General features: G+C 43.4%; 2 protein-coding genes across 2 annotated transcripts in view; both read left to right on the forward strand.

Annotated features, from left to right (window-relative positions):
* The window catches only part of LOC308290692 (uncharacterized protein), a gene marked incomplete at both ends in the record, with an annotated part of 62,324 nt that extends 60,869 nt beyond the window's left edge, over positions 1-1,455 (forward strand). Inside the window, 4 exon segments of the mRNA XM_080732602.1 lie at positions 86-158; positions 161-281; positions 498-602; positions 978-1,455. Coding sequence (XP_080588728.1) covers positions 86-158; positions 161-281; positions 498-602; positions 978-1,455 — 777 coding nt within the window.
* A 12,867-nt stretch (positions 1,456-14,322) lies between these two features.
* slc2a4rg (SLC2A4 regulator) overlaps positions 14,323-27,685 on the forward strand; it is a 112,491-nt gene continuing 99,128 nt past the window's right edge. Inside the window, exons 1-2 of the mRNA XM_080734114.1 lie at positions 14,323-15,082; positions 18,898-19,232. Coding sequence (XP_080590240.1) covers positions 14,744-15,082; positions 18,898-19,232 — 674 coding nt within the window. The 5' untranslated portion in view covers positions 14,323-14,743. The remainder of the gene's footprint in view (positions 15,083-18,897; positions 19,233-27,685) is intronic.

Raw genomic sequence — 27,685 nt, forward strand, 5'->3', positions numbered from 1 at the left:
GTGTGTGTGTGTGTGTGTGTGTGTGTGTGTGTGTGTGTGTGTGTGTGTGCGTGCGCGTGTGTGTGTGCGTGCGTGCGTGTGTCAGATCGCAGACACCTACTCCACCGTGTGCAAGGCCCTGAAGAAGAAGCCGCCAGCGGCGGGGGAGTACAACGGAGCCAGACCCTCCCTCGCTCCTTCGGGGCGGGGGGCCGGGGGCGTGGAGGGAGGGGAGGGGGGGTCCAGGCCCAACAGGCCCGCTCCCACGAGGAGCCCTGCTACCAGCCCCACGGGGACAACAGGTCAGTGGTGGGGGAAAGTATTTACAAGTTGTACTTGAGTAAAAGTATCAATACTGCAATCTAGAATACTAAAAAAAAACAATAATATATTGAACTATAGTCTCCAGGGCGTGAGTAATCAATAGTAAAAATGTCATTTTGGGGGTGAACTACTCCTTTAAGTACAGTACTTGAGTAAATAAAATGTACTTTGTTACTTTACAACCCCTGCAACAGGTCCTGGCACGTCGCGAGCGCCGCTTCGCCTGAAGCCGAGGTGGCCGAGCCTGCCTACGCCACCATCGACCCTCACCGAAGCAGCGGGCAGAGCAACAGCAGCAGGCGCCAGGTATGGATGGGAAGTTATGAACATTTCATATCACGATTATTGTGACCAAAGAAATAGCGATTTACGATATTATCACAATGATCAAAATATCCCCAACATCCATTATCTTGGGGCAGAACATTTGCCAAAAAATTGCCGATCTACAAGCTCACAACACGTCGCAATGAGATTTGAGAGTGAAAGTATGTTATTTCCAGATCTCTTTTACCAGTTAAAATGGTGTTTTAAATGGTACCGGATTAAATAAAAGGTGAATCTATCTCAGTAAAAAATATATATAAAAAAAAAAAAATCTCCATGATACGATTATTGTGAGTGTTTTTTTTATCACGATAAACGATAATAACGATTATCGTCCCCATCCCTAGCGCCAGGAGGAGACGCCGCAACGGCCAACGGTTCGGTTCCGGCTCGGCGGCAGCACTGTCCCAGTGGCGGCGCCGCTACGCTGAAGAGGAAGAAGCAGCCGCAGCCTCCGCCCAAACCTCCGCCCCAGTTGCTGCAGCAGCAGCTACAGGCCGTTCAGGGGCCGCCGCTAGGCTCCTCGGGACGCCTTGGACCCCCAGCACCCCCGCCCCTGCCTCCACAACCACCCCGCCAGTGCCGCCGGCGAGGGCCCTGCCCGGCGGCGAGAACTTCTACGAGTCTATCGCCGACGCCAAAGCAGGCGTCGCCGGGGCCAGCGGCAGCTCCGCTGCCGGGACCACCACCATCTTCACCTTCAACGACGGGATGGAAATGTACGTCACCGGGACTGTAAGATGCCCCCGGTTCCGGGTCCGGGTCCGGCCCCGGCCCTGGCCTCCACAGGACGCCTGGACTCTCACCACCGGATTCGTCTGGTGATGCGTGATATGGGAGCAAGTGGTTCTCAAAGTGGGGAGGGGAGACCAGGGATCCATCAGGGTTCCTCGAAGGGGAGGGGGGAGGCCTAACCAAATGGACCCTTACAGGTCTCTAACGCTGAGAGCGTACAAATGGAACGAAATTCTCGAATCCATTTCAGGATCAGAATCACCTTTATTGTCGCTGGTTTATGAAGTGTAAAAAGAAGTGGGTGACGGAGTTTTTATTTTTTGTTGTGAGTGTGCTCCTTCATTTGTAGGTTTTTTGTGACGAGACAGAGGATAGAGTTACTGCACACCCGGGTAGAGCAGGAGAGGTGAGAAGAAACGAGAAAAGAGCACAGCATTCAAACGGTCAAACGATCAAAGACATACAGGTACATGGGGTCCCCAGTTCAAATATGATTTTGCCTGAAAAGGTTGAGAACCACTGTTTCAGACTGACGGCGCGTGGCCACGCAGGCCTTTTTTGTTCAACGGCGTGACGGTTGTTGGTAGCCGGGTATCCAAACTCCTCTCGTTCACCATTTGTACGCTCTCAGAGTTATGGTTGGGGGGGATTGGGGGGGGGGGCGGTCCTTGAGGGGAAAAAATAAATACAATAAAAAGTTTTGAGAACCACTGGTTATGGAGCTATAACGAGAAGCGATCCTATTCACTATAGGTCAACAATCTGCTGTACATAACTGAAGCAACGACAGCACAGCACGCTATGAGAGACCGACAACTGGAGAGAGAGAGAGAGAGAGAGAGAGAGAGAGAGAGAGAGAGAGAGAGAGAGAGAGAGAGAGAGAGAGAGAGAGAGGAGAGAGAGAGAGAGAGAGAGAGAGAGAGAGAGAGAGAGAGAGAGAGAGAGAGAGAGAGCGTCCCCTCATTTTGAGTTGATAGCAGGTTCAAACAGGGTCTCTTTGGGGAGTACAAGAGTCAAATTCCAGATGTCATTCGGCTGGTTGGTCTGCACCTCAAAAACCAGAAGCCTATAGTGCCCGGTCCAACCCACAAGAACGGGGGAATGTGGATCGGGGTGGGGGTATTGGCTGTGCATCTTCAGCGTACCGTGTCCCTGAACCGCACGTCCCATGATAACTTTATTTGTATACGACTGTGGTTCCTTTTTAGAGAGAACAGGCATGAGTTGTGTCACGCAAACATCATGAAGGAACACTTTTCAACACGCTTCAAACATGTCGCGCATGAAAACACAAACTCTTGACTCTACAACAGGGGTCTACAACAGGGGGTCTGGTACACCTAGGGGGTCCTCAGAGTTTTTATTACAGGGGGTCCTCCAAATCCTTGTGTGATAGGATCATTCTTTTAAATGAACAACTTGAACCCTCGCATCCCTATTCTGAGGAGAACATTAGCCAAAAATAGCAAATCTACAAGCTCTCAACGGCAAATAGGTTTTGGTGTAGAGGTAAAAAAGAGCAAACCAAGTACATAGTGAAAGGTCAAGTTTACAAAATATTGACGATTTAAGTGGTTAAATGTCTGAAAATACACATTAACATGAATCCAAAATAGACTGATGACAGTGCTGTCAAACAAGTCTATGAATCTATCTATGAAATCGATGAAAGTCTGCATCACACATTTATACAATGTAGAGGGGGGTCCCTGCTTCATCTCTCTATCAGCTAAGGGGTCCTCGGCCTGAAAACATTGAAGACCCCTGCTCTACAAGGATAGAAAAACAGCTCTAATATTATGGGGGGGTAGGTAGGAGCCGGCAGGCTGTTGGCTATAGCTGTCACCCGAGAAATGAGTCACACATTGCTCGCGCGTGCCTCGCGCACTCGCGCGCACGCACACTCGCGCACGTCATTGTGGGGGAGCTTATGTAATATAAGCAGATGGATGTCACAGAGATTTGCTGTGCTTAGCTCTCCCTGCGCAAACATCTGAAACGGGTTCTCTGCGCGCTATATGGCTATAGCCTTATAGCAGGGCAGGCCTGTTGCTGTTGCCAGGCAAACAAAAAGGCGTGATCCACCTTGGTTTTAACGTAGGCCTATTCGTCAGTATTGTGGGGGGAAAAAAAGTTTTTTTTAAAAAAGCTATCGTCCTCACTTCACCCCTGTGTGCTCGCCTGCCAACCGAGTGCCCTATGGAATCCATGTTATCACCACACAGACGGCATGATAACTCCGTTACAACTTGCATAACAACTGGGACTTTTTTTTTAAGTGTAACAAACTATTCAGCTTCATATTGTCGGCTAAGATCTCGGCCCCTTGCCGTCCCTATTCTGGAGCGGAAATATTTGACTACAAGCTAAAATGCTGTGGAGCTTGTTGTAGATATAGGCCTTCAACAGGGGGTCCGGGACCCCTTGGGGGTCCTCAGAGTTACTACTTTTTTCTCCTTTTTTTATATTAACGATTTGAACCCTAGCGTCCATATTCTTAGAACTTTAGCCAAAAATAGCAGATCTACAAGCTCACAGCGCGAGGCGTTGTGAGCTTGTAGATCGCCTATTTTCGGCAAAGAGGTTTGGTGTAGAGGGTGAAAAAAAGTACAGAGTACAGAGTGAAAGGTCAACTTTATTAAGTATTGGCGGTTCAAGTGGTTAAATATCTGAAAACACAAATTGACATGAATCCAAAATACACTGATGATTTTGCTGTCAAACGATGACTCTATATGGAATCTATGAAAAGGTTGTGGGGGTCCCTGCTTCATCTCTCTCTCAACTAAGCGGTCCTTGGCCTGAAAACGTCCCCTGATACAGTATATTTTCGGCAAAGAGATTTGTTGTAGAGATGGAAATACTAGTGGGATCTAGCATAGAGCCCTCTGGGACAGCACTAAACGAGAGTATATTTATTGTCTCTGTCGGGTGGAAACGTCATTTTCAATAAAAGAAAAATGCCACTTTTGATGTATTTTTTGCGTACCACAATATGGTGATGATCATGATCAGGTAGGGCGTTAATTAAAAAATATGAACAAACACCAAAAGTTAGTACAGGGTGATAAAGAGTGATTCCGCCAGACAGCAACGATATAGGATTTAATTAAGTCTTGATAGCACCCTGCAATGTACCCAAACAAACACACACACGCGCGCGCGCGCCGCGCGCACACACACTTTGGCAAAGCGATCGTATCGGGGCGACTTGTCGCGGAGGAGGAATTTCCCCCCCGGGAACGATTTCACAATGCTAGCACACTTTATTCTAAAAGGGAGGCGGATAGGAAGGGAGGGAGGAGAAATCAAGCCTCTAATAAAATCAAACGAGGACGATAAAGGTTACTAGAGGGTGCCTCATCCTGTGCAGTTAATGTGTCATTGCTTTTATGGCCGCGGTAATGGTTGTGCTGAACCAACGGCCAGGCGAGGCGCTTCTGGACGCGATCCAATGCTAATGTGCAGTATAAAAAAAAAAGGCCATTCGCCGCGCACAGTAGTTGGTTCGTTTCCGTGACCGGGGAGAGCATAGATCCGTTTCTCAGTGGTTTTGTCAACTATGAAGGTTAAATAACAAATTGAGCTCCCATGCCCCTTGCAAAAATGCGGGCAAAATGTTGACAGCTGCTGAAAGTTTGGGTCTCATTCACTTATTATACACTATACTATAAAGGAAAGAAATACTCCCAAATTGTATGCTTTAAGTAGCATGTGAGGGTTCAAACTAGGGGTTTTTATTGATTCTGAATCCATTGCAAGCATTTGTTTTGGATGAAAAACATCCCTTGGTCTAAAAACGGACCCCACTAAACTGTGAAAGGTGATGACTCATCACTAAACCATAGTTTTGGTGGGCCATTTTAGCCATTAAAAGTCATTAAAAAACATAGTTTGACCCCTCACATGCTACTTTGGGGATTTTCCTTTATAGTATAGTGTATAGTAAGTGAATGAGACCCAAACTTGCCCACATTTTTGCTCAATTTGTTATTTAACCTTCATAGTTCACAAAACCACTGAGAAACGGACATATGCTCTCCCTGGTCACGGAAGTATCAGAAACGACCCAACTACAGGTCCTGGTTTGCTCCCCGCCGACGAGGTTCGTTTAAATGATATTATTTGGATGCTTTGTTGTTGTTGGATGACTTATTATTAGGGTTGCGAACCGTCCCTCGAAATATGGAATCCTCCCTTATTTGGAGAACGAAATTGTTGCACTGATAATGGACACACATTCGTTCCTTATTTCTGGGGGGAATCAATCACTGGCACACATCTTAAAGGAGTAGTTCACCCCCAAAATGATGATGATGATGATGATGATGATGATGATGATAATTTCAAGTTCAAACAGCTTGTACATATTTATAATACAGGTTGTTGACCACCTATACTCCTTCTAGACCACTGGTTCTCAACCTTTTCAGGCTGTGGCCTCCAAAAGAATCATATTTTAACCCTGACGAGCACTAAGAGTTGAGGCATTACATTTTGTACAACATGGTTCTATTGTGAAAATAGCAGATATACTATTATTCTGGGAAATACCCATTTATGGACAGGCGTGACCTACAGACAGAGATACGCGGACAAGATGTGCTGGTTTTCATAGTAAACATGCAACGGTCTCAATGACTACAGCTTATAATACACAGTACGCCGGTGTCGTGCAGACAGTGTGGTGTGGTGGGGGGTATGAATTAAAACTCCCAAATCGTGCTTCTCTTCAGCCCTCGCTCAGTGGAAAGCCAGGAGTCTGCTGCTCCGTTTCTCTCTGGCTCTTTATAATAGTCGGGGTTGGTTGGAATAGCAATAGAAGGCTTTTTGGAATCCAAGGAAAATAAAAATGCTGGGCATGAAATTCACCAGCGATCGTCCCCACTGAAAAGCAGGACGCCCTCTCCCTCTCCCCCTCCCCCCCCCTCCTCCTCCTCCTCTCCGAGTTCTGTTCCATTGTAAACAATTTCTTTCCCATGTAGCTTTGGGGGAACATAATAAAAAAAAATAAAAAAACAACACAACGAACTGGAGGAAGAAGAGAGCACAACATTAGAGGCTAATAAAGGGGTCCAAAAAAACGTACTACTGTAGGAGCCGAGGAGGGACGCGAACGAACGGCCTCGCAGGGCCGCGTTTTGGACGGCATATTAATGAACCTGAGAAGACCCACGCAGAGAGAGAGAGAGAGAGAGAGAGAGAGAGAGAGAGAGAGAGAGAGAGAGAGAGAGAGAGAGAGAGGGGCTCCGCAAGGTTCACAACCTCCACTGCAGAGGTTCTCAACCTGTGGGTCGGGGTCCCCCCGTGGTTTTCTTTTTTGACAGTGAAGTGAAAAATGTTGGACTTTTAAGACATTTTTAATACCTAAAAAAAGAAGAAAAAAAACACAATTACTGCAGTGTTCCTCAAATGTTACTTTACACTGTGTTTGTATCGTTCCCATGCACCATTTACCATTCACCAGTTCAGTTGTTGCGTTCAGCCTCACCTACAACCACATCCTCCCCTGGATGATGAGACAGAAAAACCACTGAATGTTGAATGTTCTTTTTTTTTTTTTTTTCATTTTTTTTTTTTTGTAATTGAGGTCAGGAAACATGAAAAAATGTCATGACCGCTTTCAGGGACGTGCTGGGCCCCTGATTCAGCCCGGGAAAAAGAGTTGGAGAGGCCCTCATTGCGCGCTATAGAGAGAGAGAGATCTCTCTATAGCACTGCTGCTACTCAAAGATTTGCCATTTCAGATCATGACAAGTGACAAGCCAGTGGACCAATTATTGTACATGATGAGTTATATTTCGTCGTTGTCGGGTGGAAACCTTGTATGTCCAAAACCGTTTGTTTTGTATTTATCATTTTAAAAATGATTTAACTAGTGAGGCGTTGTGTGCTTGTAGATCTGCTGTTTTCACTACTTTTGTGCAACAGCCTTGTATGATGAAGCAGGGCTTTGCTTTGTGAAAAAATGTATACATTTGAAACTTGGAGATACAAGGTTTCTGCCCGACAGTGACAATTTACTTTGTTGGCCGCCCAGCCCCCAAAATGGAACGAAGGCCGACATTTTATTTTTATTTTTTTCCGGCCTGGACCGGCCGGGAATGAACCGGCCGTTCGGGAATTGTCCCGCTTTTCCCAATGGCCAGCACGTCCCTGACCGCTTTAACTCTGACAGTGCCATTTGTACACTGTCAGAGTTACAGACCTCACTTTGGACCCCTTTAAAAGGAACCCACAGAGACCCTGGAATCCACTTTGAGAACCGTTGCATTGCTGCATCAAACGTCATCAAAAATGTGTTTGTCAAATAATGTAAGAAAGAGGCAAATATGGTCAAAATAGCAGATCTCCAAGCTCACAACGTCTCGTAGATTGGTTGTTTTCTCGATATTTATCTGTCAGACTAATTTAATGAATCATCTGAACTCCTACAATTCCATGTGCGGAATGTCAGGGTGGGGGGGGGGGGGGGTCTCCAGTTAAAATATGATTCTTTGAAGGGGGGTCGGGGCCTGAAAAGGTTGAGAACCACTGCTCTACTGTGTAAAGTAAACATAATGTAAAAACAAAAAACCATCCTAAATGCACTCTGTATTTTCTTAATGCACTGTTTATTTTTTACTAATGATGCCATTGTGCGGATAGCTTATGCCACTGCCGTGAAAAAAAGAGAAAACCTTTTTGTTGTCATGGTGCAATTATTCTCCCTTTTCCCTTTACTTTTTTCTTCTTCTTTTTCTCCTGCTTGAAAAACAATACCTGCATGCGAGTGAAAACGAAAAGATGAACTTTTTTGTGGCATATATATATAACTATCTATACTGACCCCCCCTCCCCGTTGTTCATGCTTTGTCATTGTTTTGTTTTATTGCACAAAGTAAAGAACTCAGACATACAGTATTAGAGAGGCAGAGAGAGAGACAGAGAGAGAGAGAGAGAGAGAGAGAGAGAGATGCCATTGGGTGTTGAGTGAAATATGTTTATCCTCCGCTGTGTGGGGGAGCAAGGGCAGCAAGGGAGAGGGAGAGAGAGAGAGAGAGAGAGAGAGAGAGAGAGAGAGAGAGAGAGAGAGAGAGAGAGAGAGAGAGAGAGAGAGAGAGAGAGAGAGCGGGGGAGGGGGAGGGGGAGAGGCAGAGCAGCCGTGCAGGGGTAAATCTGGATGAAGATCATTGCAAACGGACAAGGTCTCGACAGACCCTCCCTCCCTCCCTCCCCCACCCATTCATTTGTGCACATGTGCACATCTCACTCTGTATCCTCCCCCTCTCTTCCTATCATACTCCTCAGGCACGTGCACACATAGACATCAAAGGGGGCATGCGCCCCTGCCCTTTTAACCGTCTGTAAAAACTGCCCTTGCCTTGTCCAAACTCTCCTGAACTTGAATGCAGCATCTTATGTTGAAGGAATTGCCCTCTCTGTGTAGAAACCCATGCCGTTACGGCAGATATTGACTTGATAATGCTTAGTTCAGTGTGGTATCATATGCCGTAAAAATAGCCGACCTCCAAGTTCACAATGCGTCGCAGCGCAGCGCGTTGTGAGCTTGGAGGTCGGCGATTTTCGGTGCTTCCACCAAAAGGCCCTTTTGGAAATTTCAGCCACTGCCTCTCTAACATTCTCTGAACATCCCTGATACTTCTCCTCGCCCTCTCTCCCTCCCCCCTAGCCCTAGCCGAGTGCCGGTACGGTGCGGCGCGGTGCCGGGGAGGAGGAGTATAGGAGGAGGAGGAGGAGGAGAGACCTTTTGATGTGCAGTTCTGAGGGACCCAGGGAGTGATATGGTGGTGGGGGGGGAGAGGGGGGCATTATAAGTGGGGGTCTCCAGACCCGCAACCACAGTAATTATCGACAATGCAGCACCAACGGTCTCTCTCTCTCTCTCTCTCTCTCTCTCTCTCTCTCTCAAAACCACAGACTGGCGTCTGATATGAGAGATGGTCAACAGCTGAGGTTCTCTCTCCAAACCCCAGCCCCCCCCCCCCCCCCCCCCCTCCCTTGCACTGACGAACGATGCGCTCGACGCTGATGCCCCGGCGTCTCTCCCTTAACATATCGGATCGACAAGCTCACATGCAGCGCTCAACATTGTGAGCTTGTCGATCGGATGTTTTAAAGGCGTAGTGTGTAACTTTGCCCTGTGTTTTCGCATTAACTTGACTATACAGGAAAATATACAAAAAATAAATCTGCTTTAAGTAGCATGTGAGGGGTCAAACTAGGGGTTTTTCATGATGCTGAACCCATTGCAAGCATTTATTTTGCACTAAAAACATTCAGTGGCCTACAAATGGCCCCCACAAAACTGTGAAAAGTGATGACTCATCACTAAGCCATTGTTTTGTAAGGGCGTTTTTAGCCCAAGGAATGTTTTTGTTTGTTTTTTTGCAAAACAAATGCTTGCAATGGATTCAGCATCATGAAAAACACCTAGTTTGACCCCTCACATGCTACTTAAAGCAGATTTATTTTTTGTATTCTTTTCCTGTATAGTAAAGTCAACGGGACACAAACTTTCATAATTTCTTTTATGAAGTTTCCCCCGGGAGTTGAATTTCAAACTTTTAGTACATGTTATTAGACTCCTTAAGAAACACACTGGTGAAGAAATATCTTGGTAACGATTTACTTCGCAGATTGGTCAAATATCTCATAAAATCTCCTTATTAATTGATGTAAACACAGGGTAAAGTTACATACTATGCCTTTAAGTTCATCCGGCGTGCAGCTGTGTACATATCGGACTTGAAGATTCCCCGGAAAAATGCACAACTGGAAAGCCCCAATCACGCTCCCATATAGCCACCTTTTCTCCAGCTGTTTTCTTTGACGTGAAACATTTCCTTTATCCGCCGAAAAAAGAAAAAGAAAAAAAACAAACAAACAGCGATTTATGATATTATTATTTTGGGACACTGTTTGTACACTGACCAATGTTGATGATGATTGCACACGAAAAATACAGTACGAAGTTTATAAATGTGTAAAATAGTCCCTCTGTGTTCTGCTGTTGTTCAGATGTAACATACGCTATACAGTTTATTTGGTGAAGAAGAAGGAAAAAAAGAGAATAATGATAATATATATGACGGTTAATCGGTTATTATCACAGACATGTTGTGATTTGTGGATGAGGACATTTTTGTTTTTCAGGCTTCCATATCGCATTTGCAGACACTGTTTGTTTAGTTGTCCTCGGATTATTACTTAAGGGCCAATACCGCTGTGACAACTGTAGCCAATGTTGTGTGTTCCTCAAAACACAGGGTTTAGTTTAAAAAAGATAAATAATAATAAAAAATATATATAAATAAATATATATATAAATATATATATATAGTGTGACGGTGCAGATATGCAAAAGATTGTAATGTTTTATATTAACCTTCATAAAATATCAAATTGAGTTTTTACTTTTCTAATAAAGTGGCACATTAAAAGCAAAAATGCATTGTCTGTGCACATCTCACTCTGTATCCCCTGTATCCCCTAACCCTAACCCTGTTCTTTTTTACAGTGGTGTAAAGTAACTAAATACTTTTACTCAAATACTGTACTTCAGTACAATTTTGAAGTATTTTTGTACTTTACTTGAGTATTTTGATTTTTTTATACTTCTACTCCACTACTACTCTCTGGGAATTCTGTTAGGGATCTCCATATATGGGCATAAAAGGGATTGTATCCCAGATGATGCCCTGTTAGGAGAACCACACTAACAGAATCCATATGGCCAAGACAGATGGCGTGACCTCGACGCTTTTCGCCCTTAGGGGTCTTACTGGTAGTTAGTGTGGTTGTCCATAGGTTAACCAGACTATTGTTCTTGTCCAGCTTTGTTTCAGCTAGAGTAACCTTTTTTTTGTAACCTTTGCTCTAACCCCCACATCCCATTTCCATTTATTCTAGAAAGTAAACTGGAGGACTTCTTTTGTCTTGTAGTTCTTTCCACAACATTTAACACCAAATATAATTTCTGACACCATGTACACTTATGTGCACAACATTTCTGAAGATGGGTGCAATATTTGCTGATGGCTAGAACTCAAACGACACTGGCTCTTTGGCTCTACAAAGTTTAAAAACGACTCTCAAACATGCACAGACTTGTCCACAAGTCAAGTGGTGGTTGAAATCAAAATGGGACATAAATTCGGCCCTGGCATCTTGGCTCAGACCGGCCCACCACCAAAACCGGCGCGAACCGAACATAGAAGATCTACAAGCCGCAACGTGTCGAGGCAGCGATGCGTTGTGGGCTTGTATCAACTGTTAAATGTTTGGGTGGGACTCCTAGGCCACAGTAGCCTGTGATTGGGCTACTAGGTCAGTATTCAGATGTTAGACAAGCCAGTGGGCCAATCATGTGATGTCTCTCTGCTTTGTGGGCTGGTGATACAGAAGGATTGGGCCTCTCCCACAAATGACTAACTGGTAGCAAAAAAAAAAAGAAAAAGGCCCCGACGTAAGTATTTAAATATCGCCCGCGCCGCAACATTTTGAGTTGTGTCCTGCAAGTACTGCACCAGGGTCCCGCTCCCGATGCAGTGCTCTATGGGAAAGTATCATAGAGTATATATATATAATAGAGAGCGGACCAGCCCCGCCCCCAGCTATCATTTCAATGCAAGTGCTCAGTGGCGTTTTGAAGCATGCGGAAGTAGCTAATCCAGGTGCATTCTGGGGGAAATTGGCCACTACCTAGTGGACAAAATGTTTGACGTCGAGACGTAATGACGTCATGAACGACGTCGACGTCCATTGAACCCTATATTGTAGACCCCAGCGGCGCGCTCTTATGCTCGTGCATGTATGTTTCACCCCGCCTGAAATTCCAGCTTTGGCCAGTAGGGCGGCCGCTTCAATGTTTACAAGCCGTTCTGGGGGCTTGGAAAGTACCCCGAACAGAGCGAACTGTAGATTAGGTCTATCGATCCCATCGCCTGGAGGAGCGTAACCGTGACAACAGAGAGGACATTGATGCCTAGCCATCCTCATTGGCTACAGCGCCAACTGTGAGAGAAAGTCACAGGAACGATACAAATGAGGGCGAAAACATCTTGGGTTAGTTAGAGGCTAGAGCTATTCATTGATGGGACAGTGTTTTTTGCAGGTCTTTCAGTCAGAGTGTATCAAAAAAGCAACTCAGTTAAGGCAGTGGAAGCTTGTGATTGGCTGCGCGGAGGTGAGGAAAGTCGGGGGGACGGAGATACACCTAAACCTAACCTTAACCCTAGCCTCAGTAAAACTGGGAGGCTCTCTCCATCTGGTGAATGCTAACCTGGTGAAATGCTAACCTGCCGACGCCGGTGAATGCTAACCTGGTGAAATGCCAACCTGCTGACGCTGGTGAATGCTAACCTGGTGAATGAACCAACAGGAGGTTGTCTCCACCTTAACCGAGGTGCTCTTTTGATACACTCGGGCTGAACGACCTGCAAAAAACACTGTCACCACTGTTCTCTGATCAGGTCACTCTAGCAGCTACCTGATAAAAACTACTCAGACACTTGTAACATGCCTGGACTTGTCCACGAGTCAAGTGGTGGTTGATCAAACATGATTTCCTCACTCTCGCAGGTGAGTCAGGTGACTGGTAAAAACAGTTAATGTGGTGAGTAAAACGGTAGTAATTTTACGGATTAAAAAAGGAATTCTCTGTCAGCAAACCACCCTAACTCCACATCAGCAAGGCTCAAGCAGCATGAGAAGTATGCTTATTAATCCTTTAAACCTAAGTGTTTTTATTGTGATATGCAGAAGTAAGCTATCCTCAATGTCTGTGTAGGCTCACAAATTAAGCAATGCAAGTTACCTATATATTTTCAATGTATTATTATTAATACATACTCATTGTTTTTAATTGAATGGGTTCCCTGACTGACAGTTACACAACAGAAAACATTTAAACAAATAAAGAGTTAAGAGAATGGAAAATAAGCTCAGATAAACATGACCTAAAAGTAAAACATAGTGACATGCTCGCATACAAAGTCGGTAGGCCTGTGCTTGTAGCCATGGTGGAGTCTGTTTTTCACTCTCTCCAGCACAGTAAAACCCACAGCGTTCAAATCATTGTTGCCAAATTCTGTGAGAGAAACAAGCAGATAGGAGTCAGGACTACGAAAACAAGCCCCAAAGAGCGAGAGGCTACGAGCAAAATATATACAACAGTAGCCTATATTTGGAATATTTCTTTGAAACATTTCATAATCTTGTATGGGCGTGGCACACAATATTCCGTTTGGGGGTCCTTGACAAGTTTACATGAAAATGTTTGAGAACAACCGATTCAAACAACATTTAGGAAGCAAGCAAGCCAAAACAAGCAACTACACTTAAAATAAAAACAAGTTTGCATAGGAAAAAGTACAGTTTCATGACAGTACAAACCACTGGTACAAGGTCAACTAAAAGGAGATCCTATTACGCTTTTCGGGTTATTTACACAGGAACCACTTTATGTCATTTCATATAACATTGAAAGACAGACGGATTGAACACAGTATTTTACTACTTTGCATAGGATATCATCAATAACAAAAAGGAAAAAAAAAAGAAAAAAAAAAGGAAGATATTTACAGTAGAAAATGGTATAGCAGCTCTGTTTCATTAAAAAGCCCACCAAGTCGCTTATAACGAGCACGACGTGGCAACCCCCAGACAGCCGGCTCGGTCGCAGTCGAACAAACACCGGCCGGTAAAAAAAAGAAAAAGAAAAAAAGAAAAAAGTGACACACCCCCCACCCCGGCGATGACTGACAGCCGCGGCCGTCCAATCCGCGGCCGCCTCGCCGTGGCCGCGTGCCAGAGTGGAATGTTTACGTACCGAACCGACCAATGGGAGTGAATTGGAGGGGGCGTGACGAGTTTTTTTTTTCTATTTGGAAGGAAAGAGGAAAAACAATCTTTTTCATCCTCCTCTTCTATCTTCTTCTGAGCGAGTAGAATAGAAACCCGGGGCGGCTTTTAGGGACATGGTGGCTGGAGCAGGGTGGGTGTGTGTGTCGGTGTGGTGGAAGCAGTGGAACGACCAGGAAACTTTGATGTTTATAGACTTCTTTTAGAATAGTAGTTATAGTAGTGGCGAGTCGGTTTATGTCGGGTTTAAAAATGTTTAAAAACATTTTAAAAAACACCTTTTATTATTATTATCTCTAGAAGACAATCCCCTTGGGTTTTCCTTTTTCATTTTCTATTTTAAATGTATCTAATTCCAGCACTAATTTGCACTAAAAAAAAAGTCTATCGAAAGCTGGTTCTCTTTCTTTAGTCGGCACTTGTTTTTCTTTCTGGTTTCGATCTTATTTTTTGTTTTGTTGCTTCTTGTCTGAGTGAATTCAGTGAAAACCCCCTCGAGAAAAAGATATAAAATATGATGAATTCCAAGCGGATCTATTCTTCTTCGGACAGCAGCAAGTCCTGCTCCTCCGCCTCGGTGGGGATCATCAGGATACGAGGTGGTGGAGGTTCTGGAGGTTCTGGTGGTTCTGGTTCTCCACCGAGCCACGCGGATCTGTTCCGCCGGGCAGAGTGCTCCGCGCTCCGCGACGCCGGTGTCCCCAGCACCGGTACTGGAGGTGTCATCGTACTACAGCAGAATAATCTGAATAATGGAGCCGGTCTGAGCGGCTTTCTCAAAGGGAAAGAACTGAGTTTTGGAGGAGGAGGAGGAGGAGGAGGAGGAGAGATATTATTGCACGACATGGAGAAAGTAAGTGCCATTATTATTACCCAGTGAACTGTGTGAATTTTATATGAGATACTTAAATGGTTTCCTATGGAAATAAGCTTAGTCTTTTCTAGGATCTCCTTTTAGTAGACCTTGTACCAGTGAACTGTACTGTCATGAAACTGTACTTTTTCCTATGCAAACTTCTTCTAATAAAGTCTTCAATCAATCAATCAATCAATCAATCAATCAATCAATCAATCAATCAAACTGTGGCTGTCATGAAACTGTACCTTTTCCTATATGCAAACCTCTAATAACCAGCAGTGGTGGAAAAAGTAATCATTTTTTTTAGTAAAAGTATCAATACTGCACTGTAGAAGTACTCTGTTATAAGTAGAAGTAGAGAATTGAAAATTACTTGAGTAAAAGTATGAAAGTGTTGGCATCAAAATGTACTTTACAGTAAGTGGTGAGCTATTTTCAAATAGCAAGGTATACATTAGGGCTAAAGTGGATTAATGTATGTTTTATAATATTCTAATTTATATCTGAGAAGTAACTAAGGGTTTCAAATAAATGTAGTGGAGTAAAAGTACAATATTTGGATCTGAGATGTAGTGGAGTAGAACTAAAGTACTGAAAACTGGAAATACTCAAGTAAAGTACAAATACCTCAAAACTGTACTTAAGTACAGTACTTAAGTAAATCTACTTAGTTACTTTACACCACTGATTACCAGTGAACTGTAGATGTCATGAAACTGCACCTTTTCCTATATGCAAACCTCTAATAACATCTCCAATCAATCAGTGGTGTAAAGTAACTAAGTACATTTACTTAAGTAATGTACTTAAGTACAATTTTGAGGTATTTGTACTTTACTTGAGTATTTCTACTACATCTCAGATCCAAATATTGTACTTTTACTCCACTACATTTATTTGAAAACTTTAGTTACTGCATATTTTGCAGATATAAATTAGAATATTATAAAATATACATGAATCCACTTTAAACCTATTTTATACCTAGGCTAGATGCCACGTGTTGTGAGCTTGTAGATCTGCTATTTCCAAACATTTTGTACTTTGCTTTTGGTACTTTAAGTATATTTTGATGCCAATACTTTGGTACTTTTCAAGTAGGCCTACATTTTGAATTCCAGACTTTTAGGCCTACTTGTAACAGAGTATTTCTAGATTGCAGTTACTTAAGTAAAACATTTGAGTACTTTTTCCCAACACTGCAATCAATCAATCAATCAATCAATCAATCATTATTATTATTATTACTATAATAATAATAATAATTATTATTGCCCCCGTGCCAAGAAGAAAGTGTCTCACACACAGCACGGATATATGAACCTGTCATTAGGCCTACTGGAATCATATAATGACAATAAAGACAATCCAATACCTCTCTTAACTATACTACCACCCCTGTCTGTCTGTCCGTCACTCTGTCTGTGTTAAAGCTACTGGCTGTCAAGACTCCAAGACCCTGAATGGTTTTATGCTTAAAAGAATGCTTTTATTTTGCGTGATAAAAAAACTCCAAGCAACCCCCACTGGTTGCAGTCTATAATATGGCTGGTGTGTGAGCACTCACTGAGCACAGCAAGCAGGTCAAATACGAGAGGCTTTTTGAATGGCGACTGACTCACTCCTGCTATGTTAAAAGTTGATTATAAAGAGGTGAGGGAGGAGGGAGGGAGGAGGGAGAGAGGGAGGGACCCCGCAGTTGTTCCCCATAGTGACTGGAGAAGAGGAGGAGTAGAACAACGTTTTCAGGCCAAGGATCCCTTAGTTGAGACAGAGAGAGATGAAGCATATAGTTTCATTGTTTGACGGCACAATCATCAGTGTATTTTGGATTCATGTCAATTTGTGTTTTCAGATATTTAACCACTTGAACCGTCAACACTTAATACACTTGACCTTTCACTCTGTACTTAGTCTGCTCTTTTTCCCTTCTACACCAAACCTCTTTGCCGAAAATAGCTTGGCTAAAGTTTTCAGAATATGGACGCTATAGGGTTCAAGTAGTGGTTAATATAAAAAAGGAGATTTTTTTCCCTATCACTTAAACATTTGGCGGACCCCCTGTAGTTACTCTGAGGACCCCCTAGGGGTCCCGGACCCCCTGTTGAAGACCTTTGGGCTACAGTAAACTGAGGAGCTCTTGAGGGGGAGGAAGGTGAAACTTTTACAAGGGAAACAGCTTTTCTTTCTTTCTTTTTGTCCTTCCTCTTGACAGATGATTGAACGCCGAACAATAAGGTTGTTTTGTCACCGCCGGTGTCAACGCGTGGGTTTCCTTGATTAGGATTCTTGTGTGATAGGACTTCTTGTTGTTTTTTGTTTTCTTTTTTACGTAAACCACTTCAACCTCAGCATCCCTATTCTGTCTGCGAGCCGTTGTGAGCTTGTAGATCAGCTATTTTCGGCAAAGAGGTTGGGTGTACTGTACAGAGTGAAAGGTCAAGTTTACTAAAGTATTGATGGTTTAAGTGATTGCATTTCTGAAAATACACATTAGCACGAAGTCAACATATGACACTGCTGTCAAACAAGTCTTTGACGCTATCCCCTTTCGTCCCAGGAATAGGGATGCTACTATGGACACACATAAGTGTCTACATTTGAGAACACTCCATTGAAGTATAACTGGAATACTACTAGTCTGTATAAAGCTTTTATAACATCCAGCCACTTGCATTCCCTATTCCGGGGCTAAACATTCGGGCCAACATAGCTGACCTTTCAAACGTACAACCTTGGAGCTTTTATAAATCGTCTATTTTCGGCAGACATATTTTAGTGTACAGTGAAAACAGGGATGGGAGCGCTAGTATCAAGCGGGGGGGTGATAGTAGCAGCTTAGAATATAGCCCTCGGGAATCCGGTCAACTAAATACAGGGTTTTAAGTGTTTAAAATGCAGATGATGATAATAGTCTGACGTCAGTATTTTTTTAGGGGCCGCCATATAGCTGAATGGTTTAGAGATGGAGAGTTGATCCTGCCTGGGGAGAAAAAAAAACCCCATCTGAACATGACAGTCCCTGGTTTGATTCCACTTCTCAGAGATGTGTCGCTGAGCAAGACCCTTTAACCCCTTAACTGCTGCTCCCCAAGCGCTCACTGCTCCTAGTAGTTATAGCATGGGTAAATTGCAGAGGACAAATTTCAGAGTATTTCACGTGAGTGAACAAATATTCATGGGTTGCATTTGTAGTCCTACACCAGCCATGTTGAGGACCAACACAGGTGTTCTGATTGGCGAAGAACATTAGTTCTGTGCCAATCAGACAAATTGAAGAACCTGTGTTGGTCCTCAACATGGCCGTTTAGGACTACAAATGCAACCCATGAATATCATCTCTGTCGGGTGGAAACCCGACAGAGATAAATGTCATGTGTCATTTTTATGGCATGCATGTGCAAAAAAAACAAAACACAAACACATTTGAAATATTGATTTGATGCTCATATTAACCATAGGAAGTATTAAGTTTGTTTTTATTTTCACTTGCATGCCATAAATCCCATAGGGATAGATCACACTTGACATTTATGACATCATCAACTTGCAATGGGCATTTCCCCTATTGAGTGAAAGATTAGCTATTTCTAGAAGAAATAAAATAATTGAGGTGTTTTTAATTTTACATAATGTAGTTATAGAGGACAATTATAATGTATTAAGGCATATTTGTCGTATTAGTCAGGGATCACTTTAAAAGGTTTCTGCCCGACAGCAACGATATACACACGCTGAGAAGAATTATTATGAGTATTATGATTATGAATATTATTATGTTCTAACTAAGCCCTCCTCCTCCTCCGCAGACTGGCTGTTCTGCTCAGGAGGGCCAGAGAGACAGAGGCTCCATCATCGGGGTCCTGAAGAGGGCCAGCCCCACACACTGCCTGACCACAAACGGCGTCCTGCCGCCGGACGGCCTTAGCAACAACATCAGCAGCAACAACAGCATGCACTTGGACATCAGGAACCCAGGGAAACGGGTGGAGCTGCTGACCAACGGCTTCCACCAACACCACCACCAGGCGGCGCTGCCGGGACGGAGCAGCAACGGCGCCATCGTCACGCCCGCCGTGCCGCCCGAGGACAGGCAGCAGCAGTCCCACCCGTCCTGCCACAGCATCCCGGTGCCCAGACACAGGTACGCTACGGTGTGACCCCTCCCCCCTCCCCTAAATGATGACCTTTTGACCCGTTGAGACTAGGGCTGTCACAGTTATTACATAATCGTCTAATCACAATTATTTGATATAATTGCGATTATTTTTTCATAATCGTCATAATCGTGTTGAAAATTTTTCATATATTTTTTTAAAGCAAAAAATAGTGGAAATAGCCGATCTACAAGCTTGTAGTTCAATGTTATTTTTTTAAGTATAAAGTTGTCAAATATGTCAATGCAATATGCATATTTAGGTTATGTGCCATATCTGCCATGTGCAACTTCAAAGACTAAAAGCCAAACAGAAATGTAATTGTCAACGACAAAAACACAATTAAATCGCTAATCGCAATTATTTGAGTGACAATTAATCGTCATGTAAAATGTCATAATCGTGACAGCCCTAGTTGAGACATGAGTTCAAGTTCTTACGAAATGCCCTTCTGAATCAGTCGTTCTGGAACTGTTCAAGATTCTTTTTCCCAAAAAACGTTCAAAAATGGCACACGTGCAATCTCACATTGCGACACGAAAGTGACACCGCTGTGAGCTTGTATGTCTGCTGTTTTTGAATGGCCAACGCGAAAATCTAAAATGAACACAGATGCTTTCCTGGATGTATGGGTTAAAACGCTCATATAGACTAGTTCCCCTAAACGCTGTGTTATGTTATGCTTTCCATAATGGCTTCTTGTTCCTTGTTCTGTTGTTGTTGTTGTTTTGTCTGGAGTTCAGTGAAGGAACTACTGTACAGTATATACTGTTGTTCTGTGATTGGATTTGATGTAAACTCAGATTGCGTGTGTGTGTGTGTGTGTGTGTGTGTGTGTGTGTGTGTGTGTGTGTGTGTGTGTGTGTGTGTGTGTGTGTGTGTGTGTGTGTGTGTGTGTGTGTGTGTGGCCGCCGTGCCGATCACCTTCTGAAAACATTTTGTGCCAGAGACCCCCATAAGAGAAGATTTGACAAGCTTTGTCTTTTTCTTTAAATAGCCTATCCACAAGCTCAGAGAGTGAATACCCGAAAAATAAAAGAGGGCTTACATTTAAACTTTTCCTCATTTTTGCTGGGGACCCCCTGGAAGTCCCCCTGCAATTAATGACCTCTGGGCTGGCACGCCTGGCAGGTCGCCGGGCCGATCCGAACCCCCAGCCACTGTCTGTCACAACCAAAGATTATAGTACATTCCTCAGGAATCCTTGGCGTCCAATTTTTTCAAGGCCGCTTCCGAATTTATGGCGATGAAAATACTGTCGGACATAGGGCATTTTTAGCCTCCAAAAAACCTAAACCCGTGTTCCTAAACAAACGTTGAACAAACATTTTGAATAGAAAATGGAATGCCCCTTTGGCTACAGAGTACAGACCGTGCAGGCAGCGGTTTGGGGCATGAAGTGGTGTGTGTGGGGATGGGGGGCGTAAATGGTCAAGTGACCACATGTTTGGTGTTCTGTCCAGAACAGTTTCTTGAAATATGCCCGAGCCGACCAAAAGCTCCAGAATAGAGCCAGGGTTGCCCAATCAGAATTGTTTTATAGATGTATATATATCTTTTTTTTGCCAGGTATGTTTGTGAATATGATGCAGTATTTGTCTCAGTGAGGTTGGTTCGCATTTACACTCTGAAGCAACAGTGTGAAGACATATTTTCCAGTTTACCAGTGCTCAAAATATAAAGATGGTCTAAAAGAACCATATATATATATATATATATATATATATATATATATATATATATATATATGCGATTTCATCTCACTTACTCTCCAGGATTCAAATTCAAAAGCAGCAGTAGGGCTGTCACAATTATTACATAATCGTCTAATCATGTTTTTTTTTTACATAATCGTGATTATTTTTCATAATCGTCATTATCGTTTCCATGTTGAAAAATGTTCATATATTAAAAAAAAAGTCAAAAATAGTGGAAATAGCCGATCTAAGAGCTCACAACGCGTTGCATCGCGACGCGTTGTGAGCTTGTAGATCGGCTATTTCCACTATCAATGTTCTTTTTTAAGTATAAAGTTGTCAAATATGTCAGTAATTTATTTGTATATTTAGGTTATGTGTCATATCTACCATGTGCAACTTAAAAGCCTAAAAGCCAAAGAGAAATGTAATTGTCAAATAATGGTCATGTAAAATGTCATAATCGGGACAGCCCTAAGCAGCAGATCATCAAGCTCGAAACACGCCGCGTCACGGGGGCGGGGCGGCAGTGGCTCAGGAGGTAGAGCAGCTGTCTCGGGGAGCTGGGAGGCTTTGGGTTCGATTCCTGGCTTTGTGAAGTGAAGTACCCTTGAGCAGTACTGACTGACACTGAACCCCTAACTGCTCCCGATGATGAGGTGGTGGGTTGGTGTGTGGTGCCTTGCATAGTTTCCTCTGCCGTCTTGTGAATAAGTAAATAATATGAATTCTTGCTTGCTCATGTTGAAAGTGCACAGTCAGACAGGGATCTCCATGTATGGGCATGAAAGGGAATTGTATGTGTGATGTCAGATGTCATAGACGTCATAGGATTTTCAAATAACGAATAACTGAGCAAGTCTCACAGCATATCTCCATATACAGAACATGGATCTCCACCCGACAACAACGTTATGTTGAATTTGCGAAAACATTATGTCCGGTCACTATACTGCACCTGAGATGTTAAAATAAGAATTGAATACACACACAGACACACACACACACACACACACACACACACACACACACACACACACACACACACACACACACACACACACACACACACACACACACACACACACACACAATACACTATGTTTCACTATACTTGTGAGGATGTCAACATTTTAGGAAGGCGATTTTATGAATACAGTATTTTCTGGACTATAAGGCGCACCTGACTATAAGGCGCACTGTCAATGAATGGTCTATTTTCAAACTGTTTTCATATATAAGGCGCACCTGACTATAAGGCGCACATAATAGACGCTACCGTTGCGTTATGCATCCAACAGATGGAGCTGTGCTAAAGGGAATGTCAATGTCAATGAATGATCCATATATAAGGCGCACTGGACTATAAGGCGCACTGTAGTTTTTTGAGAAAATTAAAGGCTTTTAAGTGCGCCTTATAGTCCGGAAAATACGGGTATATATAAAAAAAAGAAAACAACATTTTGGCACTTTTAACAATAAGGCAAAATCAGATCTACAAGTGTGTGATATCGAAGTTTTAAATACAGTAGGGGAAGACTCTAACCCCAACCTCAACCATAAAACAAAACGATATCCTGATGAAGGTATAACAGACCGAAATGTTGTGATTTCTCTTGCCTGTTAATTGCATTCTTTTCAGTCCATTAGACCCTCGGTTCTGGTCTTCTCCTACGCACCTGTAGGTGTGCAAGAGACTTGATTCTCTTTTTCGTCAATCATAAAAAAGCAGTTCTCTCGTGAGGACAATTAAGGTCAAATGTCCTCACATTGTCTATTTCACACATTCTACTATATTTGTGGACACACACGCACGCACGCACACACACACACACGCGCGCACACACGGCATCTTCCACACTGTTTTTTTTTTTAAACAATATGTTTATATATATATATTTTTTTTTTAGAGACACACAACAAATACAAATACATGACAATGAAAATGAAGATACAAACTGCAATAAAATAACTTGAATGACACTACAAACTAGAAGCAGTGCTCTTCCGAGCACAGGTCTCCACCAGGCCGTGCGTCCTGGTGGTGCTATAACAGACCGAAATGTTGTGATTTCTCTTGCCTGTTAATTGCATTCTTTTCAGTCCATTAGACCCTCGGTTCTGGTCTTCTCCTACGCACCTGTAGGTGTGCAAGAGACTTGATTCTCTTTTTCGTCAATCATAAAAAAGCAGTTCTCTCGTGAGGACAATTAAGGTCAAATGTCCTCACATTGTCTATTTCACACATTCTACTATATTTGTGGACACACACGCACGCACGCACGCACACACACACACACGCGCGCACACACGGCATCTTCCACACTGTTTTTTTTTTTAAACAATATGTTTATATATATATATATTTTTTTTAGAGACACACAACAAATACAAATACATGACAATGAAAATGAAGATACAAACTGCAATAAAATAACTTGAATGACACTACAAACTAGAAGCAGTGCTCTTCCGAGCACAGGTCTCCACCAGGCCGTGCGTCCTGGTGGTGCTACTGCATTATAGGCCAATGTAAAAAGGGTGGCATGTGTTCTTCACCTTAGATCTTTCATGGCAATCGGACGCTGCATGCATGATTTGAAGCATTGTTCCAAAAATATGTTTTGCTAAAGTCTACCTGCTGGTGGCGCTATAACAAGCCAGTGAAAAAGGTAGCATTTGTTCCTTGACCTAGTGGGAATATGTGTGGCAAATGTCACGGTAATCGCAAGCATGGTTGATGATTTGAGGCATTTTGTTCAAAAACGGAGCAATCCTGCAAACTTTGGAAGCTAATATTAGCCAATCAGGATGGAATATGAAATATCAGACGGATCGGACTTGATCACATGACTATAGAGATACTGTGTACCGATTTGCGTGATTTTTGGATAAAATCTCAAGGAGTAATATCCAAAAATGTGTTTTACATAAGTCGGCCCAAAGGTGGCGCTATAAAAGGCTGATGTGAAAAATGCAGGGCAAAGGTTTATCCTTAGCCTCTAGGGAGTGCGCTTACAAAGTTTGAAACTGATCGGTGGAGTTATAGGTAAAACCACAAATCGGGCTGTTATAGCGCCACCATGAGGCTGATAAAAAAAAATTAAGTGGCATTTCTTCCTCGGCCTAGTGGGAACGTGGTGCGCGATTTCATGATAATTGCACTTTGCGTTTGTGATTTGAGGCATTTTGTTCAAAACGGCTCAATCCCACAAACTTTGGAAGCCAATCTTAGCCAATCAGGATGGAATATGCAAAATCGGACAGATCCGTGTCGATCACATGACTGTCGAGATATTGCCTACCGATTTGTAGGATTTTTGGACAAAATCTGTAAGAGTAGTGCACAGAAATGTGTTTTGCGAACATCGGCCACTAGTTGGCGCTAGAAAAGGCCCATTTGAAAAATTTAGGGCAGAGGTTCTAGATTGGCATCCAGGGAATGTGTGTGCTCACTTTGGCAGCGACCGGGCCAACGGCGACTGAGATTTGGCGCTCACAAACTGCGAGGACGCACGGACGGACGGACGGACGGACGGACGGACAGACGGACGGACGGACGCACGGACGGACGGAGGGGAAAACATACTCTCCCTCAGCCTTCGGCTGGTGGAGACAATAAAAACATACAATGAAGTATGAAGTAATTTGGAATTTAGACTGGGACTGGGAGCTTGGCACATTTCCTGGGGCAAGCTGCCCAGATCACACATGTCACACGTGTCTTCTTATTTTTCCACTCTCAAAAAGCGTCTGCAATGTAGTGCATTTGAAACTACAATGCAGTGCACATCATGGGGTGATCACTGCTTGCCTCCTGTGAATTGTTTTATTTTCATTTTTTTTTATTTTCTGTTTATTTCCTTTCTGAGTGAGGTCAGCAGACAAAGTGACGTGAGTTAGATGAAAAAAAAAAACCTGGGTGAAATGGAAACAACGGTATGTTTAGCTTGTGCACATGATTCCCGATGAAGCAGGTCTATTTGACATTATGTACAGAAAGACAAAGAAACAGCATAGAAAGAATTATATCTATACAATAGAATATGGGACAAAGTATATAAACCCAGGCAGCAATTCTACAATGACTTCAATCAGCAGCAGCCAGCTTTAATGTTGTTGTTTTTTCTTTCCTTTTTACACAACTACACTACCATCATATACCGCTTATACCACTCAAACTGACACACACATCTCAAGTTGAAAACATAAGAAACGAGCACAGGTCTCCACCAGGCCACACAAATCGGCCTGTTATAGCGCCACCATGAGGCTGATTTAAAAAATGTGGGGCAGAGGTTCTGAATTAGCATCCAGGGAGTGTGTGTGCTCAGTTTGGCAGCGATCGGGTCAACGGCGCCGGAGATTAGCTGGTAACAACCAGGCCACACAAATCGGCCTGTTATAGCGCCACCATGAGGCTGATTTGAAAAATGTGGGGCAGAGGTTCTAGATTGGCATCCAGGGAGTGTGTGTGCTCAGTTTGGCAGCGATCGGGCCAACGGTGACTGAGATTAGCTGTTCACAAACTGCGAGGACGCACGGACGGACGGACGGACGGACGCACGGACGCACGGACGCACGGACGGACGGACGGACGGACGGACGGAGGGGAAAACATACTCTCCCTCAGCCTTCGGCTGGTGGAGACAACAAGAAACAAAAACAAAAACATCAGCTTACAAAAATAAAAACAAACAAAAATGAGCACATATACGATTAACACTTACAGAGTCTCAAGCCACAAGGCCGAACAAGTGCCTGCAGAGAGTGCAATTACCCCACCTCCGATTCCTCCATCAAGTGGGAAAGGTCATTTCCCTTTATATACTGAATAAAGTTCCCCCATATTTTCTCAAACAGCTCTTGTTTGTTTTTGAGAGTGTATGTGATTCTTTCTAATGGAAGGCACAAAGACAGTTCCTTAAACCACTGAGCGATGCTAGGTTTCCCTGTCTTTTTCCATGAGAGGGCGATAACCCTTTTGGCTTGTAGGAACCCAAGATCCAGGAATTTTATCTCGTTTTTTATCCTATGGCCGATCGGGTAAAGGCCTAATAAGAAGAGTTTTGGATCTAGCTCAATGTTAATACGTAGTATCCGTTGTAGCTCCTTTCTAACCTCCTCCCAAAACTCCTTTATTCTTGGACATGCCCACACACAATGGAACAGAGTGCCTTTATCATCGTTACATCTGATACAAGTGTCCGGGATATTAGAATTAAATGTGTTTATTTTTTCTGGTGATCTTCCACACTGTTAGCAAAAAAGCCATGTTTCAAATGAAGGCTAGAGGCACCGCCTATCCTCACTTTTGTACGCGGTTACATAATCACTCATCAGAGCGCTAGCCTTGTCTGTGGGTGCTTTCTGTGTTTGTGTGTGCGTGCGCGCACACTCGCGCACGCCTGGCTACCAAAGACCATCCTACACACTTTTTTTTTCTTTCCTTTTCTTTTTGCTTGTGGTCGTGCGTGTGTGCGTGCATTGTTCGACTCCAAGTTTGATATGCAACAATGGCAGTCTCTCTCTCTCTCTCTCTCTCTCTCTCTCTCTCTCTCTCTCTCTCTCTCTCTCTCTCTCTCTCTCTCTCTCTCTCTCGCTGCTAAGTGCACTTGCACATGGAAACAACAACAGAGAACCGCAAAACAAGAGCAGCAAACAAAAGACAGACCCAGCTCGTATTCCAAGAGAGCCTTGCATGTTTGTCACACAGATCTATCATCCAGTCCAGCGGTTCCCAACCTTTCCAGGCCACGGATTACTTTTAATACTGTAATGGTGGTCTTTTTTTTCTCCATTTAATTTCCTTTCTGTTTTTCCTTTCTTTTAGGACCGGTAACGCATCTGTGTCATGTGACCACTTTAACCACTACTTTTTAATATTTTGGCTATTCAAAAATAGCAGATATACAAGCTCGCAGTGCGGCACTCGCGAGCTTGTAGATCTGCTATTTTTGGGAGAGAAAAAAAACATGAAAATTAGTGCAAATCTTTGAATAAAGCCAACATTTTTAACTCAAATCTGCTTCTGGGGGGGTCCCTGGAACAACATATTTTGAGATGGGGGTCCACGCCACGGTCAAATACATATATAATTCTAGGGGTCCTTGACATTGACAACGTTGATCGCCACAGATAAAGAAACAAGTTTTTCAGAAAACCATTAGGATTTAGAAGAGTTTTTTTTTCTTTTTAGGTATTTTAGGTATATGCCCGGGGGTCCCAGACCGCAGGTTGAGAACCACTGATTATCCCAGTCCACTGGCCTGGCCTATGGGTACAGCAACGTCCTATATAAAAAGAGGTCAAAGGGGAAACGCATTAGGCTGAAAGGCAGCCCTGGTCTGCCGTGTACATTGAGAGTCGCGATCAATAGGAAACGACCCCCAAAGGCAGTCTAGTGGCTCACTAAAAAACCACGACCTGGCCCACGACCTCGCTCCCTTTGAGTCGTACAGTAACGTGCACAGTACTGTGATGTTGTTGCCACGTGCATGAGCATACATACCGCTGACTGATACCCCTCTGTTGCGAGTTACAATTTAGCAGATGCCCTTAATCCGGGGTAGAAACTTTTTCCATATTTGTATTTATTTATTTATTGTAAATTAACACCCCACTTCATCATACTACAGTGTCGCGACGTGGCGTGTTTTGGGCTTGTAGATCGGTTATTTTTTTGCTACTTTCTTATTTGAATCGACTTGAAAAGTAACCGTTATGGACATATTAGGTTTCCA

Source organism: Nannobrachium achirus (genome assembly GCF_963921795.1).
Source record: "Nannobrachium achirus genome assembly, chromosome: 9".
In the NCBI taxonomy this organism is placed as follows: domain Eukaryota; kingdom Metazoa; phylum Chordata; class Actinopteri; order Myctophiformes; family Myctophidae; genus Nannobrachium; species Nannobrachium achirus.